This window comes from Melanotaenia boesemani, chromosome 22 (genome assembly GCF_017639745.1).
Source record: "Melanotaenia boesemani isolate fMelBoe1 chromosome 22, fMelBoe1.pri, whole genome shotgun sequence".
Lineage (NCBI taxonomy): Eukaryota > Metazoa > Chordata > Actinopteri > Atheriniformes > Melanotaeniidae > Melanotaenia > Melanotaenia boesemani.
In genome coordinates, this window is record NC_055703.1 from 4,090,019 (window position 1) to 4,110,692 (window position 20,674).

Consider the following 20,674-nt stretch of genomic DNA (forward strand, 5'->3'; position numbering starts at 1 on the left):
GCCAAGTCTCTGTTAGGAGGTACAAACAACACTCCCGGTAAGCTCTGTCCCACCTCACCAAAGCCTCCAGTTTATCACACTTGTTAGCTAGACAATTAACATTCCCCATGATTATTGATGGTACAAAGGGCTTATACCGCCACCTTCTAGCCTTTAGCTTAGCTCCAGCCCAGCATCCACGGAAAGGCCTCTTGATCTCTGACGGGATCGGTTGTATAATCCCACTCGATTTACATTATAAGTCAAGGAGCTCTTCCCTTGAGTATTTAAATAAGCACACCTCTACTAAACCATGAAAAAAACAAGACACATAACAGGTAGAAAATTCCATTAAAATACTGTATATACTGTATATACATATATACATGACTCTTTTGTCACATAGTGTGAGCAGAATCATTTGCAGCTTAATGTGACAAAGACTAAGGAACTGATTGTGGATATTAGGAGATCCAACACCAGCGACACCTGTTTCAATACAGGTGTCAATGTGGAAGTAGTGAAGGATTACAGATACCTTGGAGGGCATATTGACAATAAACTGGACTGGGTTAAGAACACTGCTGCACTTTACAAGAAGAGCCAGAGCGTCTCTATTTGTTGAGGCAGCTAAGGTGGTTTAACATCTGCCAAACACTGTTTAGGACGTTTTATGAGTCTGTTGTGGTCAGTGCTATCCTCTATGCTGTTGCTTGCTGGGGCAGCAGGCTGAGAGTTGTAGACACAAACACACTGAACAAACTGATCCACAAAGCCAGTAACGTTGTGGGAAAGGAGCTGGACTCTCTGACGGGGGTGTCAGAGAGGAGAATGTTGTCCATAATAAAGACAATACTGAACAATCCCTCCCACCCGCTTCACAACCTGCTGATCAGCCACTGGAGTACGTTCAGTGAGAGACTGATACCACCAAAATACTCCACTGAACCACACAGGAAATTATTCCTACCTGTGGCCATCAAACTGTACAACTCCCCCATACCGCAACAACATCCACTGTTCTACATTTACACTCTGCACTACATTTACATGTTTACTGTTTATCATACTGATAATACTGTACATATTACTCACTGGCAGGATTTATCCGAAATCTATTTATATAGATATTGTAACTAATTTGTGATTTTTATCTTTATCTTATCCTTTCTTTATTTGGTATGGAGCGACTGTGTGCACACAATTTCCTACAGGATTAATAAAGTAAAGTCCCTGGAAATTATTCAGGACGATCTAGTGATAACAACTCTGTATGCTGACCAGGTGTCGCCGTCTCACCCATAAAGCGTGCATCTCGACTGTCTGTGACACCTAGACTGTATGGTGATACCCGACCTGCTCTCTGTCTGTGAAACCGGCAGGACGCGAGCAGAGCTGCTATAAATGACAGGAACCAGTAGCCAGTCAGTACACAGGGGTTTGTGATGTCTGAGCCAGTCAGAAGCAGAGTAGAAGCAACTCCGCGAGCAAAAAACTAACCGAAACCATATCTCCGAAGGTTTCTGATAGATGCTTCAGTTTAGGTGAGAAAGGATGTCCCTGTCAAAGTTTATCAAGAAGAGAAAAGTGGACCAAGAAAACAGGGAGTTTAAAGAGGAATAATAACAACAACAAAAATATTACAAATAAATAAATAACTTAAATTTTAAGTTATTTGTTTATTGTAATATTGTTGTTATTATTATTGTCAAAGTTTTGTATGTTGTTTATACGTGAAGGAGAATACAGTGAAAAAGCTTGATCAATAAATGTGCCTCTGGCCTTCAATGCAGAGTAGATATAGACCTTTAAAAGATAAGAACCCCTGATTATATAGTTAGACTTTGTAATGTCATTCTAACAGTCATGTTATGATCATAAAATATCAACCATTATTACATGTAGTAATGATGAAAATAATCATGAGCTTTGAATCAGCCGTCTGAACTGGGGGGAATGAAGTTGTGTTTGTGTGTGGGAGCCACCCACCGAACTCCCACAGGTGGTTTTGTATTTGTGTTTTTTATGACTTAAGGACTGAAATGAATGAACTTCCTCACTACAGGGCGAATGGGCTGGGATTACAGAAGTGGGGTGTCTGAAAGGGGTAAGAGGAAATCACCTCCTTCCTCTGGAATTTGAAGAGGCTTAGTCTGTTCTTGTCCTCCGTCTCCAGCACAGTGATGTTTGCTTTCAGGAGGAAGTCCCAAGCCTCTGACAGCCTGCTGGAAAAGCGAGCTAAGACCTCTCTGACAGAAGGAAGGCGGCCCTCTGTGATCACCAGCTTCTTCTCCAACTGACGGACACGCCTCAGCACTGGAAACACAAGCAGAAGATGTCACATCTGAAGCTTCTCATGATAATCATCAATGTTTCTATGAAATGTCTTTATGTCCTCACAGTCATGGGCATCAGCTGACTCCTCAGTGGCGACAGGCCCCTGTGGTGACAGGTCCAGCTGCCTCATCCAGGTGACCATTTCCTGGGCTGCTGCAGTGTTCATTCTGACCACTTCTGGATCCACCTCCTGTTGAACACTGTATACCTCCCAGTCATGGATCATCTCTGTCAACACAAACATTAACACAGGCTTAGTTTCCACAGTAACTTCTTATTATTATTCATGTTTTTATTTCTTCTATCAGTCTGTGGTGGAGAACCAGCAGCTTAACAAACCTGAAGAAACAGAAGATCTGGTTTTTCACTGGGGTCTGATCTGGATCCTGGAGCGGACTGTCCAGAGAACAATGAGGCATGATTCTATACATGCTCTAAACAACACAGTGAAGACCCATTTATGCTTGACGCAGAAGGCGGATACGCAATTAAAGATTAATTTGTTTAAGGAACAACATAAATTCTGTGATGGACTGGCAACCTGTCCAGGCGAAAATACCTCTCGCCTGCTTATTGCTGGGATAGGCTCCAGCTTCCCCGCGACCGTTAACTGGACTGGTTAAAGTGGTTAAAGTGGCAGAATAGTGGCAGCAGGTGGTAGATGCTGTCATCGCAGTGTCAGAAGGGAAGACACACCAGAGGCATCAGAACATGTGGCTGGATATCTCAGTTGGTAGAGCATCCGTTGGCCATGCGGGAGATCGAAGTTCGAATCCCACAGGGGTGAACAGTAACACCTTCCGGTTGGGGTCTTAGGCGAGACGCTGCAGCCCACAGTAAATCGATTTGGAGAAAATTGTCTGTTAAATTATGCCGGTAATGTAGTCTTTGGTTTTAATGTATAAAATAAATATGTACAGATACATCTGAGATTAGTAGCAGTTTATTTAATGTTAAATAATATTTCTTTCTAGTTGCTGGGTGTTCCAGCTGGGTGACCGTGTCCTCAGATTAAGTCCTGCAGGTGATATTAACCAGGTGGCCAAGAAGTTCCAGGAAATGGAGACTGGCTCGACGGAAATTGGGACAACAATAAAAAAGCATTGTGTAAGAATAAATAAATAAAGGAAATCCATCTATTCCTCCAGTCTGCGTCCCGCTCTGCTGGGTGTAAGAATAAATGAATGAAGCTTCTTTTCACATTTTCATTTACTAACTGGTAAATGTTGGCAGCAGACTCTCCACCTCATTGTTTCCTTGATTTTATTCTATACCCTTGGTGTCGCAGTTTCCCGTTTCCCCAGATTTTGTCCGTACGCCATGGTCAGAGTTTGCGTGGAGGTAGGAACATTCTCCCTGGTCTGGTTTTTATAAATCCCAAAAGTTGACTATAATTGGCCTACGCCGGTTTTTGTACCTATGCCAGCTTTATAAATGAGGCCCAAGGCCTCTTCCTCCATGTCTGGTCCTGCTGCAGCGGTGCATCTGATGCAATCAGGAGAGAGCGGGTTTATTAAAATGAAGAGATGTTTTCTGTCTGGAACTTAAGAAAGAAGAAGAAGAACTGACTTTTCTCTTTGTCTGTCAAAACCCATGTAGATGGGCAGAAAAGTGTGATTTTTAGACGGGAAACTGCTTCCAAAAGACAGTGAGAAACATAGATTTTTTTTTAAACTGAATGTGATTTTATCCTGGTGGATAGAAGTTTTGAGGCCAGACAGCAAAGGTAAGACATTTTATGACTATGTTTTACAAGCATGAAACATAAGTCGGGTCTTCTTCTGCCTCTGGTTCGGTGAATCTTGGTCATAGCGAGACGAAACTTCCAGCTGTGGAATCTGTGAGATGTGAGCTTTCAGTAGAGGAGCAGTTTGTTCGTGTTCATGGGGAGACATCGTCTGTGTTTAAATATTTTTTGGGACTTTGTGTACCTTAATTATTTGTTGTCTTAACTGTGTTTGTTGGTGATAGAAATGGTTTTGCTGAGCTGGTAGCTGAGATTACATCTACAGACCGGACGTTACACCCGGAAACGAGATGTTAACCCCTTAACTCCTGATAGCGGAGGCTGCAGGTGCAGAGGTGTTAAGCTAAATAGTCAAGCTAAAAATGAAAGGTTAGAGGAATTATAGGCCAAAAACCTGGATAATGAAGCAGTGAAGGTGCATGGATGGAAGTTATTGTGCATATTGTGAATCTTTTTCTCTCTCCTCACCATCTAGAAGCTGTTAGATTCTCATCCTGCTTTCTGTCTGTTCACCTGATGCTGATATTCATCACATATTGTTCCTTCTGTGTTTAGAAGGAAGCAGCTTCACAGCTTTAAATTCATCTGCTGACTTTTCACCTTTTAGTTAGTAAATCCTGAACATTTCATCCTTCTTTCTCATAAATATGTGATTTTATAAATATATATGAAGAAATATTTTAACTGTTACTGTTTAAAGAGAAAACTGCTACTTAATCTGTTTATGTGTTTAGTGCAGGGGTCTGTAGCCTTTCCAATCCAAAGAGCCATTTTTCCCTCAGCCAGCTAAATAAAACTCCTTTAGAGACGCAAATGTTACCAGACTTTTCAAAAAAGACAGTTTACAATTTTTGATGAATATCTACTGTGGGACATTTGCTGTCATTTTTAAATAACCACATTTTTATTTCTATTTTTAGGTTTTAAAATAAAGAAAAACATAAAATCTTTGTTGTACACAGACTTTCTTCTATGGGATTTTTTTTTAAAATAAATAAATAAATAAAGAAAGAAAGAAAGAAAGAAAGAAAGAAAGAAAGAAAGAAAGAAAAGAAAAGAAAGAAAATCCCAATGACAAGAAAATCAGACAACAAAAAATATTCCTGGTACTTTTAGAGTCCTTATATTCTGGAAATTCAATGCAATTACTGCATGAAAAAACTGAAAAAATGCTAAAAACCTGCATTTGTTATTATATCTTATTTAAGAACATCAGTTAACTCTTTAGCATTTTTAGCCATGTATTAAGAGCCATTGAGGAAGGTCCAGAGAGGCACTTGCTGCTCCGGGAGCCGCAGGTTGAACACCCCTGATTTAGTGTTTGTAAACCAAACTTTACTGAATTTTCTTCATAAAGCAGTTGGCCTTCTTTTAGAGAAAAGGGACATTTTGTGCATAACAATGCGATTAATCACGTTTAATCACAATTAAATTTTTTTATATTTGCCCAGCACTAATAAATATATTATTTTATTTCCATATAACCTCTTTGTATATGATATTAAACTACTAAAAACATGTAAATTACATTTGTATCATTTAATAAATTTTCAAGCAACAGTTTCTTTATCCTTTAAAGGAAAATAGTAAAAGTGTAATTTGCCCCCCCAATGATTTACGCATAACTAGTGAAATCCTGTTTTTACCATTAAATCTGAAACCTACAAATGTACTGACCTTGTTTAAGGATGCAAAAATGTTCTTTATTGAGTAAAACAACTGAATCTCTGAGGAAATTTACCAGATTGTGCACGAGACTAAACAATGACTCAGCAGCTGTTTGGTACCTTCGATGCGTCGGTTGAGATCGGTCAGATTTGTGCTCAGCTGTTCAGCCAAGGTGAAGGTCTCCAATGTGTCGTTGTCCAACTTGTTGCCCAGACTTGTCAAAAAGATCTCCTGAAAATCCACAAACACAGATCAGTTGGGGGTAAATATACCAGAGATTCTTCTGACAATATACCTGCTTTATATTATTCTATTCTATTCTACAGTCATTTAGCAGACGCTTTTATCCAAAGCGACTTACATTTGAGAGGAAGAACAACACAAGCATGAATTCAAACAAGATGGGACGTCATAATTAAGTGATAGTCAGACCGCTTTTGAGTCCAGTTGGACCCAGGTGCTGTCATGTAGTGCTAGTGCAGTGCATATAATTTTTTTTTTTTTTTTTTTTTTTTTTTTTTTTTTTTTTTTAGTCATTTTATTTAAATACAGGATCACGATTTCATCAAACAATATCAACTAGGTCATAAGTGCATGATTGCATCACATAATATCAACTTGGGCATAAGTGCATGATTTCATCACACAATATCATCTTGGTCATAAGTGCACACAGCTTCTTCAGTACTTGGTTGAGCCAAAAAGCTGGACAAATCTTTCTGACTCATTTAGTTAAGCTAAATGTGGAAATGCTCCTTAAACAACTGAGTCTTTAGCTTGGTCTTAAAAGTGGATACGGACTCTGCGGATCGGACGGAGTTTGGTAGATCGTTCCACCACCGCGGAACAACAGAGGAGAAGAGTCTAGCTACTGATTTTGCGCCACGTTGTGGTGGGAGCACTAGGCGTCTTTCGCTGGTAGAGCGTAAGTTTCGAGAGGGAGTGTAGCTCTGGATTAAGGAGTGAAGGTAGCCCGGAGCCGTTTGGGTTATTGTTTTGTAAGCCAGAAGCAGAGCTTTGAATTTGATGCGTGCTGCAACTGGAAGCCAGTGAAGAGCAATTAGCAGCGGAGTGACATGAGCTCTTTTGGGCTGGTTGAAGACCAGACGTGCTGCTGCGTTCTGGATCATCTGCAGAGGTTTAACTGAGCATGCAGGCAGGCCAGCCAGTAAGGAGTTGCAGTAGTCAATGCGTGAAATGACCAGAGCCTGGACCAGGAGCTGGGTCGTGTGTTCAGTCAGGTAGGGTCTGGTCCTCCTGATGTTGTAGAGAGCAAATCGGCAAGACCGGGAAACCGAGGCAACATGGTCCTTAAAGGTCAGCTGGTTGTCTACCATGACACCAAGATTCCTGGTAGAAGATGTAGGCACTAGTGTGATTGAGTCAAGCTGCACACTTATCTGTGGCGGTAAAGAAGGACTGGCTGGGAAGACAATAAGCTCAGTCTTGGACAGATTTAGCTGAAGGTGGCGATCCTTCATCCATGCAGAGATATCAGCAAGGCATGCTGATATTCGCATTGAGACGGTTGTGTCATCAGGTGGGAAAGAAAGGAAAAGCTGAGTGTCATCTGCATAGCAGTGGTAGGAGAAACCATGAGAGCTAATGACTGCACCGAGTGAGGAGGTGTATAGGGAAAAGAGAAGAGGGCCGAGCACCGAGCCCTGAGGCACCCCTGTTGTTAGCCCATGTGATCTGGACACGCCCCCTCGCCAAGATACTTTGAATGATCTCCCTGTGAGGTAGGATGTAAACCACGAGAGGACAGATCCTGAGATGCCAAGCTCTAAGAGTTTGGAGAACAGTATATGATGGTTGACAGTGTCAAAGGCAGCCGACGGGTCCAGCAGTATAAGGACTGAGGATTGACCAGTGGATCTGGCAAGCCGTAGGGAATCAGTAACTGACAGGAGAGCAGTTTCAGTAGAGTGACCTTGCCTATATCCAGATTGATATGGATCTAACAGGTTGTTGTCCTGGAGGAACTGTGAGACCTGACTGAAGACGGCACGCTCTAGTAATTTAGACATGAATGGAAGCAGTGAGACCGGCCGGTAGTTTTCAACCTGGGCTGGGTTGAGTGTGGGTTTCTTCAGCAGCGGGGTAACCCGAGCTTGCTTGAAGGCAGAAGGAAAGACACCGGATTTAAGAGAGGAGTTGATAATATGAGTTACTGCAGATTTGACTGTAGGTAAAATGCTCTGCAGGATGTCAGAGGGAACAGGATCAAGAGGACAGGTTGTGGGTTTTGAGCTGACTAGAAGTTTAGAGACTTCGTCCTCATTTAGAGAGCGGAAGGAGCATAGTGAGGCACCAGTAGCTGGTTTGGTAAGGCTGAGTTGGTCAGGCTCAGTGAATTGGTTACTGATGGTAGCAACCTTTTCAGTGAAGTAGGAAGCAAACATTTCTGCAGTCAGCACAGTGGGAGGCTGAGCAGGTGGTGGAGATAGAAGAGAGTTAAACGCCATGAACAGTTGTCGTGTGTTGGGAGCATTGCGGATCTTGTTCTGATAAAAGGCTATCTTGGCCGCCTTTAGGCTGGATGTGAAAGTTACAAGTTTTTGCTGGTACTCAGACAAGTCAGTGTGCTCTTTTGATTTGCGCCACTTTCTTTCAGCCGCCCTGAGTCCGGCTCTGTGATCCCTTAGAGCCTCTGTGAGCCATGGACTGGGAGGGTTTTGTCTGGCTGGTTTTGACACCAGAGGACAGAGTTTGTCCAGAGAGGAGGCAAGAGAGGAGCAGAGTGTTTCTGTAGCCTCATTCACAGACAGTAAGGAGAAGTCTGAGTGGGAAGGGAGGGTAGAGTAAACCTCATCAGACAGCTGTGTAGGTTTGAGGGATCTCAAGTTTCTGCGGTAGGACACCATTTTTGGAGCCGCTTGATTGACATGAGGAAGGAAGACAGAGAATTTAACCAGGAAGTGGTCAGAGAGGTGCAGCGGGGTGACAGACAGGTCGGCTGTGGAGCAGTTTCTGGTCAGCACCAAGTCAAGAGTATTGCCAGCTTTGTGTGTTGGAGGAGTCTGTACCAGTTTGAGATTGAAAGAGTAGATAAGAGCCAGAAAGTCAGTTGCCTGTGGTTTGTCAATGTGAATGTTCATGTCTCCCATGACAATTAGTGGTGTGCCATCATCAGGAATGTCAGAGAGAATCATGTCCATTTCAGAGACAAACTCAGCTATACTGCCACCCGGAGGGCGGTAGATGACCAGAATGTATGCAGCGATGGGTGTAGAGACCTTTACTGGTGATACTCAAGTGATGAGCAGTTAGCCATAGGACGGACAGAAGTTAAGTTCCACTTTTTAGAAAAAAGAATGCCTGTTCCACCTCCTCGTCCAGCTGAGCGAGGTGTTTGGCTAAATTCTGCATTGACAGAAAGGGCAGCTGGTGTAGCTGTGTTTTCTGGACGGATCCAGGTTTCAGTCAGGGCTAGGACCTGAATGTCAGAGAGATTTATCAATGAACTGATAAATTCTGTTTTGTTAACTGCGGACTGACAGTTCCAGAGACCAAAGGTAACAGAGGGTGTGACTGATGTGCATGCTATTGGAAAGGACAGGTTTTGCGGATTGCGGTGTCTATGGGTGACACGCCTTGGTCTGTACCCATATCTGACAGGGATGGGTTTGAAGCACTTTGTGCGTTAATAGAGTTGTGAGGAGGTTTAAGCTCGTGCCTTTGCTCAGTGGACTCGCGCAGGTAGACTCGCAGGTCTTTACCCTCAGTGGTCTTAACCCGACGTGGGCTGACACAAAGGCTGACGCCTCGCTGACGCTTCAGCGCACCATGTGTGGAAAAGTACCTGGAGCTGACACAGCTGAGCACACTTTGCTTGATTGCAACCGGCTGAAACCGCCTCTATCTGCTTTGCCCTGAGCAGTACACAGTGGGTGTGACCCGCGTCACGGCCTCAACTGGTTGAAGAGAGAAGGTGCTAACGACAGAGCCCCACACCAGCAATGTAAACAATAACCCGAAACCAAGACAGAAACTCAAGCAGTAAACTCACCTAACTGACTGTACCAACCCTGACTGAAACCAAGAGGTTCATCATTTCTGACGATGAATAATAATAATTCAATAAAAACCTTTGTCATTCAGCACTCAGTCTAAACTTGGTTCATAATATGAAAGATACCTGCAGGGGGATGGGGGAGTGTGTGGGAGGATGGATGGTGGAAGGATGGTGTGTGTGCGGGAGGATGGATGGTGTATGGGAGGGAGGATGGTGTGTGTGTGGGGGAGTGGTGTATGTTTGGGAGAGTGGGTGATGGAGGGGTGGTGTGTGTGTGTGGGAGGATGGGGTACGTGAAGGTGGATGTTTGGTGTAGGAGAATGATGTATGTGTGGGAGGATGGGTAGTGGAAGGAAGGTGTGTGTGTGTGTGTATGGGAGGTGTGAAGGTGGATGAATGGTGTGTGAGAGGGAGGATGGTGTATGTGTGGGAGGATGAGTGGTGGAGGGATGATGTGTGTGTGGGAGGATGGGATAGGTGTGGGAGAGTGTATGGTGGAAGGATGGTGAGTGTGTGGGAGGAAGGATGGTGTGTGTGTGGAAGGATGGATGGTGGAAGGATGGTGTGTTTGTGTGGGAGGACAGAGTATGTGAGGGTTGAATGGTGTATGCGTGGGAGGATAAATGGAGGAGTGGAAGGAGAGTTTGTGTGTGTGTGTGTTGGTCTGGGGGGGGGCAGGACTGGTTCTCGGGGTGTGCGGCTGGGCGCTGGGGTGTGGGGCTGGCCTCTGGTGGTGGCCGTCTGGGCGGGCCGGGTCCCCCCGGGTGGCGTGCTGGCCCTCGGCCTGTGGGGGGGGGGGGGGGGTGTCCCTGCGCTCCTGGGCCCGGGCCCTCTGCCCCGTCTGTCCCGGGCGGCCGGTGCCCGGGGGGGTCGGGGACTGCTGGCCTCGGCCCGCCGGGGCCGGTGCCCTGTGTCCGCGGGGCGGCTCCTGCTGGGGTCTCCTGCTGCTGCCTTCCTGGGCGGGCGAGTGGTCGTCTCTGTGGCCCGGTCGGGATCTGTTGCCTGCGGGGGGGCTGGTGGCCTGGGTCTCGGGACCGCTGGCCTGACTCTGGCCTCTGTTCAAGTGAGGTGGCATCTGCATGATCACTCTGCATGGTCACTCCTTCCTGAACGTCTCCACACAGTCTTTGCGTCGCTGTGTGGCCGAGTTCTCCAACACATCCACACAGGTTTCTCTGCGCGTGTTCTTGAATACAGCAGTTTCACTTATATCTATTATCATATTTTGTTTCTTTTTTTTAATTATTTCTGTTCTTATTATTATTATTACTCTTACTCTTATTATTATTATTGTTACTATTATCAACTAGTTGTGTAATGACCTACTGGCTAGGATGATCTTAGCTATATATGTTGTAAGTAGTATGGATTACATGGTCTTCTGTATGATGTTTTAAGTCCCCACCCGCACTCCCCACACCCTTTCTGTCCCTCTCTCTCCCCTCCCTCTTCTCTCTACTTTCTTTTCTCTCTCTCTCTCTCTGTCCCCTCCGGTCGAGTCCAGCATTAAGAGTCTGATTTAATAAAGTTTTTCATCAAGAGGGACTTTATACATGTAGTATAAATCCCTGCTTGATAGAGTAAAATTGCCCAGCACCAGACAGCAACCAGACAATCATTCTGTTTGCAACGATGCTGGACAAGACAGGTTTAAAAAAAAAAAAAAAATAAAAAATAAAAAAAGAAAGATACCTGCAGGATGGGTTTCCCTTGAAAAGAAACAAGCAAATTTTAAGAAACATGGTTTTGGCCAATAAAAAATTTAATTTAATTTTATACTAAAATAGAAACATACAAAATTATTTTAACTACTACTACTACTACTAATCCTATTTTTGTCCTTTATGTTTAAGACAAGCTGTTAGTATGGACAGCAGGACATATCTCTACACAGCATAACAATTACACGATGGAGTGTGCTCAGTCAGAGGCTTCTTCATGTCAGTTTGAACAGGGACAAGAGATCAATCCTGCCAAACAACAAGTCACTGGAATTACCAGTTCATTTGGGAATTAATTAAACTTTGCCTACTATCACAAATTTACTACAAACTACTTCTACTACTACTCCTTTTAATTGAGTATTTTTTTACTTTCTTTTTATCTAATTGATTCATTTTATTTAATCATAAAAAATAAATAAACTAAAGTGAATACATTTTAAAAATCTATATGATAAATCAATCAAATGAAAAGAAATTAAATAAACAAAAAAAAAATGGTTTAAAAGGGGGTTAATGGGATGCACATGGTGAGAAATAATTGATGGATTAGAAATTAAGAACTTCAAAAGAAAAAAAGCGAAAAACAACTGTCAGCTGAAACTTCTCAAGGCTTCCAGGGAAGAAATAAAAGCACTGACCGATTCTCCCAGCTCTTTGATGTCCGACACCACGGTGTCCGTGGCCCCCTCCAGCTCATCGGTCTGGGCCTTCATCACGGATGACTTGTTCGTCCAGTTCTGAAACTGCGTCTGGAAGCAAAGCAGTTAATCTTCTTTATTCCAACACATTCCACAGAGTTGTGAATGGTGAAAAGTCACTGCAGTGTAATGAAGACTTAAAGGAAAAGCCATGTATATGATAAGAGAAAATCCCTTTGGAAGTGAGAGCTATGATGTTTGCTAAATTCCAAATTACCACCTAAAGCAGAGGTGGGAACCCCCCCCCCCAGGTTTCTCCCAGCTGGATAAATGGCTTTATTAGGCTAAATAATGATCATTTTAGTACATCACTGGATCTGGAGCAACACAGTCAGTATAAGCCAAAGATTCTGGTCTGTGTCCCAGAATGAGGCAAGCAGCAGATCACAGCACTGATTGATTGACAGCTTCTAACACGTTCATTGACACTCTGGAAAATATCAGTTCGACAGTAACAGAATATTATATCTCAGCTAAACTGGTTTAGTGAACACACTAACACTGAACATGTTACATGTAACATGTCACCCAGTCTGTGCAGTATGATCATGTTTACAGGTAGAGTCAAAATTAAACTGACATACTATATTAGCTAAAATAAAATAAATAAAAAAGATGAATTGCCTGTGAAGTTGCTGAATACAAGAAATTTGTGAGAATTATCCTTTACCTGCATGGCTTTTCATTTCATTTATCACCGGGAAACGTTAGCAACAGTTAAGATGGATTTATACTCGCGCAGCGTCTGCATAAGATCGGTTACGCCGTCTCCAGACCCGACGTGCACGTCTTCCAGACCTGACGTGCACCCCTGCAACGCAGACGGTAACGTGGTGGTACTCCCTTGTCATTGGTCAGTTTGGGATTACGTGTTTCCGGATTCCTGGATCTTCTCTCCTAAATGTTTAGTAACCGCCACTTTTAAAACCAACACCCAAAGGATCAAGTTGATGAGAAGCTGATCGAATTATTTCTTTGTTTGCTTCACAAGCTCATGAAGACACTGCACCTTGTTGGACGTTGTTGTTGCTCTGAAACAGGAAATACGTACTGGAGCTGAATGAACCATCAAAAAAACTCTGACATGGTGAGTTTACCAGAGGAGGCAGCCTGAGCCCAGAGAGGACACGGTGAAGCTGGAGTTACACCTGCGAGGCATATGCGTTGGGTTGGGTCTGAGTAGCTGATGCAGATGAAATGTGTGTATATACTCGAGCGTAGGGAAACGGCGTCATGATGCAGTTTCTTCTCTGGATCTGCAGATGGCAGTAGGGCTGGTATCAGCTGATAAATCCACAGGGCAGAGTTTCTTTGAAGTTTCGCTTTAGTTTTGGCAAATATTTCCTGTTTAGAACAACAATGGCGTCCAACATGGTGCAGCGTCTTCGAGAGATCGCGGAAGCAGATGAAGAAATGATCCATCTGTTGAACATTTTACAGCACAAACAAATGAGAAGAAGGAGACGTCGTTCCGCAGTCGTTCAGCAAGATGATCCAAAAATCCAGAAACACGTAATCACAAACTGACCAATCACATCTGCGTCCGCATAGCCGGACTGCCGGTCTGTTTGGGAGAAAGATGCGTTGTGATTCTGTGGACCTACGCAGACCTACAGCGGTGACGGCATCACCTACCTGATGCAGACGCCACGCGAGTATAACTGAGCCTTAACTCGGTGTTTGTGCCAAACTGTGTGACAGCTTCCCACCCACAGGGGATGCAGTTTGGAGACAGAAATTCCCGGTTTCCCCTATTTGTAGCTCACCACGTGATTATTTATGATCAAGTAAACACTTTTGAAATGTTTTCATGAAACGAAAATCCGGCTTCTTTGCACTTAGTTATTATTTTCTGTTTTCATTCATCAGCTTTTTATTCTGTTATTTGTCCTCATCTGTTTCTCTTCTGTCTATTTCCACTCAACCTGCAAGTCATGACCTTTTATGGGCATTTCTGGGGCATTTCCCTGTGCAAAGTAGGGCCGGCTGACTTGTTTTTTTAAACTTATGAGAGATAGGTATTCACCAATCTAAGAGGAAAGATACAAACAATTCCACGGTCTACGAACATGTTCATGTTTCTGACAGAAGGTTTTTGTAAAAAATGTCTCAAGTACAACTTAAGATCAAATTTAAGAAGATTTGTAAGAAGATATTAGTGAATAAGGCCTAATGTTTGCGGTGTTTGCCTTTCATTAAAGCATGTTTCTTAAATCTTTTAGTTTTGGTAGCAGTTGTTTGGAGGTAGCAGTGATAGTAGGTTTAGCAAAGGTAAGTAGATGGAACATAATGATGTGCATTTCATAAAAAGAGCAGAACTTTGTGATAAAAAATTTAAGTTATAATGGGGGCCTGGGCCCCAGTAAAGTAAATTGTCTAGCATTACCCCTGCTGGTCTCCAAAAGTAAAAGATCTAATACCTTTTTTTCACACAGCAGTCATTATTTTCTTATTGTACCTGGAGTCGATGTGCAGTGTAGTTATAGTATTTGAGTCGGTCATTGGCAGCAGCACCAGTAGAGATGTTCAACACTCCAACCTTCAGCTGGTCCAGCGTCTTATTGGACTGCTTCAGGTCACCAATCAGATGCCATATACACTCATCACAACCTAAAAAGCAGAGAGGCATCAGTTTGAGCTGCAGATTTTCTGTAGTTGGTTCTGTCTGTTTGCTCTTCGCTCCACTTACTGATGTTGCACAGGTTGACTGTTGAAGCCTCTGCCAGACACTCTCCTGTATGCGTGTCACAGAAACCACTCTCACAGTCACACTCTGCAGAGAAACACAGGTGGACGTCACTGTAGACTTGGACAGAAAACTGTGAACATCAGCTAAAAACAAGTCAGTGCAGTTAAATCAAATATAGAGTAAATGAAGATCTGCAGATGGGTTTTCTGCTTCACATCTGTTCGTAACAATGATGTTTCCAGCAGCTGCTTTTAGATTTGGGTTGCACGGTGACGTTATCCAGCTCTATTAGCTGGATGCTGGTGGGAACGTTACTTCACTGCAGACTTCTCCTCTGGGTTTATTTCAACTGTTGCTCCTTCTGTCAGACGAGACCTTCGGACATGTTGTGTTTGGACATCTGACTTACTCTGGCAGCCAGCAGGGCTGTAATCCCAGTATCCTGGGAGGCAGCGCTCGCAGTAACGACCTCCGGCCCCTGGGCGGCATGGACAGCTGTGGGTGAGAGGATGGCAGGTGGAGCGGATGGAAGCTGGCCCACATTCACATCTCCGACACCCCTGACAGCTGGAGAAGCCTGAGTAGCCGTCCTACAATGCGAACAACTGTTAGATTAAAGTGGTGAAGTTGCTCAAGTCCATCCAGATCGAATAATTATGAGGTTTTATTTCAGGGTCTGCTTCACATTTCCACCAGTTTGGTCCTCAGTGGTCCCCATGGTAACATCATCCACAATTTATCCTATTAAATATATAAAACAAGCTAGCATGTGAAACAATACAAAATAAAAGATCACAAAAATTTAATAAATAAAAAAAAAAAAAAAAAAACAAACAAAAAAAACAAAATAAAATGAAATACAGATAAATAAAACAGAGCTAAATTCACTAAATACAGTTTACAGTACTAAAGTAAAAAAATACAACAAAATAAAAAAGTAGATGAAGATAAATAAAATAGATTAATCTTAGTTTAATATTTAAGTGGCCTAAAGGTGAGAAAGGCCAGATCGCTGTAATGTAATGAAATCTTCTCCATCGTGAACACCTGAGCTTTCAGCTCTGACTGGAGTCGTGTTTGTCTCACCTCACACAGGTCACACTGCCGTCCGGTCACTCCCGGCTTGCAGTGACACACTCCTGTCCTGTCGTCACATGACGACGTCCCACATTTGTTGCACTCACACTCTGCGACAGACACGAGACACATAGGAAGCCATGAGAACATCAGGGGTCACATGATGTCGCCACTAAGGTGCAAAAAGTTATTTTTGGATTTGCAGGGCCTCAAGTCCTTGATCTGGATTCATGGCCTTGTCTCGTTTTTTCACAGAGCAGCTCTGAGCTTCCTGACATACGACAAAGTCAGCTTTAGTTTAACAGCTGAGATGGAAGACGGTAGATTTATTTGAGAAAAATTAACTACATCGCTGACTCTGAGGAGCGTAAGACTGTAGGTACTTCTTGTGTTGGACAGCGATCCAGAGGAATGCTGCCACACGACAAGAATAGATACGAAACTTCAGAAGCTCCCGTTAAACATCCAGTTGCATGAGCGGCTGAACGGTGGGGAGGTGGACAATACTCACAGCATCTGAGCTGGGTTAGGATACTGACTCTGACTCATCCAATCTCAGAATATGTTTTTCATGTTTTACTGTTTTAGATGAAACTCAGCTTGTATCAGTTTTGTTCACGAGATCCTCCCATCAACACGACTTCTCATAGTCAATATGAGGAAAAAGTTTGTTTCGTTCTGATAAATTTATACTCCAGGATGTACATAATTCATGTATACACATGCATATATATATATATAGCTATATATATATATATATATATATATATATATATATATATATATATATAGTCATCAACAATAACACATCAGAAATGTAGGTGCTGACTTGTTGCCCCCACCTCTGCAGTTCTTGGCGCTGATGGCATCGCCATAGAAACCGGGGGCACACCTCTCACAGCTGGCACCGGCCGTGTTTCCCCAGCAGTGCTGGCAGTGACCCGTCACATTGTGGCACTCGTTGAAGATCAGGTTGGGGTCAGTGTTGCCATTACAATCGCACTTCTTACAGGAGTCACCAAGTGCCATTGGGTTGCCATAGTAACCTGGAGCACACCTGGATGGAGAAGACTGCAGATGACTGACAGGATCATCTTTTCAAATTTGTTGGATGGTTATTGACTCAGAGTCCAACCTCTCACAGTGATGTCCAGCGTAGCCTTCCTTGCACTTGCAGCGTAGAGCAGCTCCTCCTCTGTTACAGCGCACGGCAAAGCTGGGAGGGGAGAGTATTTCAGATATCACACCACCTGCCAGCCTTCAGTTCACAGCATGAACGTCATGAACTTACTTATTAGTGGGGGTGGGGAGGGGGCAGGCACAGGGCAGGCATGCGTGGCGTCCATCCAGACTGGGGATCAAAATGAACCCATCCTCACACATTTCACAGAAATCTCCTGTACTCTGGTCCCTGCAGTTCTGGGAGGGAAACATCTCAGTCATGGCACAGTTCAACTACTTGGATGCTGAAGGGAAAGTTGGTGAGAAACCTACGATGCAAACACCGGTGATGTCCTCACAGTGGTCAGCATGGCCCCTGCAGTTACATGGCAGGCACTGGTTCTGCTCACTGAGGAAAAATCCCTTCCTACACAGCTGGAACTGGAAAACAGAAGAAGAGCTCTCAATGAAGATTCTGACATCTGCAGCCACATCTGGCCCATTTCAGTAAATCTACAAACAATTTAAAGCCACTAAGGAGTGCGTATGTACATCACAAGTTTGATCAGGATACAATCTCTTACAAATTCTGTCACAATTCAGTTTCAGTTGATTTCAGGATCCAGACATCGATACGAGGCGTTATCACGTCTGATTCAACACAATCATTTCCATCACAAACAACATCAGGTCTAGTTTAGAGGAGACAAAACTCCAACATTTCCACCAACATGTATCACTGGGACTCTCTGGGTTTCATTGCAAACATCCTTCACAAGATTTGAGTCGTTTAGATCCTTTTTCCAATTTTTAAATATAATTGTTTTCCTAAAAATGTAAATCAGAGGTGTTAAACATACGGCTCAGGAACTAAAACTGGCCCCTTCAGAGGGACCAATCTGGCCCGCAGGATGAATTTGTAACTTTAACTGTAATCTCTAATGTTTCCAGGTTTCATCTTTTCTCTTTAAAATTAAACATTTCCAGGGCAGCAGGAGAACTTGTTCCATCTTTTCCATCTTTCTGACATCATAGACGTGACTTCAGTTTGATGAGGGGAGTCAGTTCAGGCGTCAGGATTACTACACATGTGGAAATGTACACGTATGTATGTTTAAAATAACTTGTAGATCTGGAAAAGTTTCTCTGATTATCATGGACTGATCATGGATCAGTGTTTGCTGGTTTTATAGATTCGTTGTGGTCTGGAAGATGTGATACATGTGAAAATTAGAAAATATGTAAATGTTTAATTATGTAAAATAAACTAAATATGTTAATACATTAAATAAATAAAAGATATATAAATTTCAAATGTGAAATGTGTAAATTTGAAAATAAACTAATTATGTAAATGAATAAAATAAATAAAAATAAAAACAAGTAATAGAAATTTTAAATATTTAAAATATTTTTATATGAAGTTTAAAAGAATATTTTTAAAAACTGAACAAATTGGTGACATTTCATAAATAAAAATTTATCCAATTTAAAAATCAAAAAAAAAAAAAAAAAAATTTTCCAGAAGTTTCAGATTGTTCAGTGTGACTTGTGAGATAGATCGTTAAATGTAAACATCGTGTTCTTCTTTGTACTGGATCAAAGGGAGAAAGGTGGAGTTTTCGTTCTTTACAGGTTATTTTGCTGTTATTTTACTGGTCCGGTCCACTGGAGACCAGACTGAACGAGTCTGTAAATGAGTCTGTCCTAATTATTCTGTCCATCCATGTCTGGGGTGTTAAAGCTGAGAATATAAGCTACAGAAGTAACACTGCTTCCTTTTTAAAAGGGTTAGTTTTATTTGAACCTTTTTTTCTTTGACTTTTCAAAGCAAGTTGCGAGGAAGTCGATCTGAACTGCATCCGGCCTTACTTCAAGCCTGCTTCCTCTCTCGTGCATGTTCAGCATGCTCTAGGGATGATGCACAGCTCTGTTTATCTGAGAAACATCCTTTAAACATCTTGTGTAGCAGCAGCCCTGATGGAAGTGCACAATAAGACTTTGTTAGTAGCACTCTGTAGGAACAGTTTGACCTCAGTCAGCCGAGCCGACGTGGATGCATTCAGAGCAACCAGAGGATGGAACATTCCTCAGACATACAGTGATGTATGGCCGCTCGTGATTCATACTTGGATTTATTCACAGTTGAACTGTGAGACAAAGCCGAGCTTTTAACCAGCTGACATGAGAACAACTCCAGATTCTTCCTGCTGACCAGTTTCCTGTGGATTTGACCCACAGCAGCACTCAGTGACTCAAGTTTCCATGTAAACACATCCTGAAAAGAGAAATAATGACTATAGTTTTGATGCCTAATAATAATGGATTAGATTTATATAGCGCTTTTCAAGGCAGCCAAAGCCCTTATATTGTGTATCCATTATTCCTCCACTCCTCACTGGTGATGGTAAGCTACTTGTGTAGCCACAGCAGTCCTGGGGCAGGCTGATGGAAACGTGGCTGCCAATTCACGCCTACAGCCTCTCCCACCATCACCGAACATTCATCCACATTCATTCACCAGTGATGCCAACACTGGAGGCAAGGAGGGTTAAGAATCTTGCCCAAGGACACAATGACAGATGACTGAGTGAGTGAGAATCGAACCGCCAACCTTCCTGTCATTAGACAACTCGCTCTACCGCCTGAGTCCTAATGATATACCCCCAAATGGTAGAATCCAACCTGTTAGAAGCAATAAACGAAAAGTCTATAGGAAAGATGCCATTTACCATTTGTAAAGCCAGCTGAAGGAGTTTGGAGGTTGTCTAGACCTTTTATCTGTGTGAGGGTTGTGTGATGAGTCAAACAGCTGCAGTGTGTAGACACAGGGGAGGACAGACCCCAGCAAATGGTGGAGGAATGTATCCGTCCACAAACCTGCTAAAGAGTTGGTGGAATAGCACAAAATAACATGAAATGAGCTAAGTTTTATTAATATTGTGTGTGTGATGTTTCTATGAGGAGTTGAAATGTGCAGCATGATGGGGTTAATTATGGAGAAGTTATATCAGCAGAAACAAATACAGCAGATTTTCCAGAGATGGAAGAGACACAAGCTGCAATTAACCCTCTATAATCAAGAAAAACAGAGAGAAGAAGACCGTTTAGATCTGCTAAAGTTTGTAAAAAATGTTAGTTTTATAAGGAGACACAAACAGAACAGACAGGAGGCAGGAAAATGCAAAAAAAATTTATTTAACTTCAAATTCCGCAAGCAGAAGTCCAAGCAGTGTGAGGAAAGTTCTGGAGTGAACACACAGTCTACAGTAAAATCTAAACATAGCCTGTGGAATTATTAATATCTGTGGACTGATAATTCTGTGTGCAGGTTCTGTTAGATCTAAGTGATGAATTATAAACCACTGTGGTGTTCCTCAGAGTCCTGGTCTCAGTCTGATTTTCTTTATGTGGTGGTAGTGAGTATATTACCCATAAACCCAAGGGAATTTGCATGGGACAGTCAGCCAATGAGAGAGCGAGAAGCAGGTTTAGTCTGTTAGTGTGTTAGTCTGCTCGAACATAAAAAAAGAATAGATTATAAAAATGATAATGGAGTGGATGGCTTAAGATATA

At 42.7% G+C, this 20,674-nt stretch overlaps 1 protein-coding gene across 2 annotated transcripts in view; it reads right to left on the reverse strand.

Moving 5' to 3' along the window:
• The window catches only part of lama4 (laminin, alpha 4), a 62,801-nt gene that overhangs the window by 31,383 nt on the left and 10,744 nt on the right, over positions 1 to 20,674 (reverse strand). The window contains exons 2-13 of one of the 2 annotated variants that reach the window (XM_041975824.1): positions 17,432 to 17,533; positions 17,229 to 17,356; positions 17,073 to 17,153; positions 16,780 to 16,994; positions 15,947 to 16,047; positions 15,270 to 15,450; positions 14,861 to 14,944; positions 14,630 to 14,781; positions 12,112 to 12,222; positions 5,851 to 5,962; positions 2,380 to 2,544; positions 2,102 to 2,295 (exon numbers count right to left, since the gene is read on the reverse strand). In XM_041975824.1, the coding sequence (XP_041831758.1) occupies positions 2,102 to 2,295; positions 2,380 to 2,544; positions 5,851 to 5,962; positions 12,112 to 12,222; positions 14,630 to 14,781; positions 14,861 to 14,944; positions 15,270 to 15,450; positions 15,947 to 16,047; positions 16,780 to 16,994; positions 17,073 to 17,153; positions 17,229 to 17,356; positions 17,432 to 17,533 (1,626 nt within the window). Of the gene's footprint in view, positions 1 to 2,101; positions 2,296 to 2,379; positions 2,545 to 5,850; positions 5,963 to 12,111; positions 12,223 to 14,629; positions 14,782 to 14,860; positions 14,945 to 15,269; positions 15,451 to 15,946; positions 16,048 to 16,779; positions 16,995 to 17,072; positions 17,154 to 17,228; positions 17,357 to 17,431; positions 17,540 to 20,674 lie in introns of both variants that reach the window. The other variant, XM_041975823.1, reaches the window with a different exon arrangement.